A 1,440-nucleotide genomic window follows, 5' to 3' on the forward strand; every position below is an offset into this window, starting at 1 on the left:
CTTTTCCCCTGCAAACCATGAATACTTCCCCAGGAATAAGGAAAATTGTTTCAATTGTCCGGGTAGCTGTTCCAAGTACTGTGGTTTCAGTTTTTCATGGTCAGAGTTGTAGCAAACCCGCACCAGTTGCATGCGGAAATCCATTATTTGATTTTCCATTATATCCACCCTAATCTTTTCCTCCTCAGTCTCACCACACATGTTGTGCTTGCGGGCGATGTAGCGCAAGATGGCGTTGCTCTGGGTGAGTTTGTTCTTGCCATCCATCAGGTAAGGAAGATTAGGAAAGTCCAGGTTTAGCTTGAATTTCACATCCAGCCATTGGCTTCGATCATAGTCAGGAGCTTCCCCGCAGATGTACCGTTTCTCCTCGTAGGCTGTATCAGTGAACTCCAGGAGCAGGCGGATGGCGTGCGCCAGCCCGCGAATATCCCAGTAACCCAGAACCATAGACGACTTGGAAGACATGATGAGACCGCTCGCTGGTCTTCCAGGCCTGGAGGTTCAGGAATATTAAATTTTAAACTGTAAAACAGAAATACAATATACCAAAGTCATAAGATTTAGCTAATTCATCAGCTATAAAATGACTAGGTTTAAATACTTATATGGAAGTTTATAGTGAAATCATTGGTGTTTTTTCCTTAAAATGCTAAAAAAAGGTAAGCTAATAAAATACAAATCAAATGGAAGTTCACATAAGAGTATTGTTCAATGATATAAGTAATAAACAAAAAAATTAACAAATTCAGCAGTTTGTTTTTTGAACAGAAATAATCATTTAATTAACTCCTAATAACTCTTACCAAAAAATAAGCAGAAAATAAAAACTACCAATACCCTGGATAAAATAATACTTTTTTAAAAAAGAGAATACAAAATATTATAAAAGGAACAATACAGAATTTCACTAATATTGTAATAGTAATTTGACAATGGTTGTCATATTGCATAAAGCTGTCCTCAAGTTAGTTGCTTAGATTACCAGCTATAAGCATGCAAAATTGGTATAAAAAAGTTATGAGAAATTAGAAAGGTGAAGAAACAAAAATTTAAGTATTAACTGCTTTTTCAGTAAACCAGCAGAAATCAGCAGTATAGTTACCCAAGCTATCCTGTGTATATACATGAATCTATCTTTTCCCCTTCTTTCTTTCTTGCTTTCTTTCATCATTTTTCTCATCCCACTTTTTGCTTTCCTTTGAATTGATTCTTCTCTGTCCACATTATCTGTTGTACCTTTCAGGTGTTATTTAGTGTTTCAGGATCCTAGTAGTGAGACAATACAATGTTTGCACATGTGAATCTGATTTATTTAACTTATGACTATTTTCACTAGTTGCATCTATTTACTGATAAAAGCCTCAAACAACTTTTTTTATGGCTAAATGATACTGTATTGTGTAAAAATACCACACCTTTTTAATTAGTTCCTCAGTT

At 35.2% G+C, this 1,440-nt stretch overlaps 1 protein-coding gene across 1 annotated transcript; it reads right to left on the reverse strand.

Annotated features, from left to right (window-relative positions):
- Positions 1-500, reverse strand: LOC101561135 (glutathione S-transferase Mu 3-like; the record flags this gene model as incomplete). Its single annotated transcript, XM_004648581.2, has 1 exon — positions 1-500. A coding segment is annotated over exon 1 (468 nt), but the record flags the coding sequence as incomplete, so codon positions are not given.
- Between the last annotated feature and the right edge of the window lie 940 nt (positions 501-1,440).

This window comes from Octodon degus, unplaced genomic scaffold, assembly GCF_000260255.1.
Source record: "Octodon degus isolate 3935 unplaced genomic scaffold, OctDeg1.0 scaffold00449, whole genome shotgun sequence".
Lineage (NCBI taxonomy): Eukaryota > Metazoa > Chordata > Mammalia > Rodentia > Octodontidae > Octodon > Octodon degus.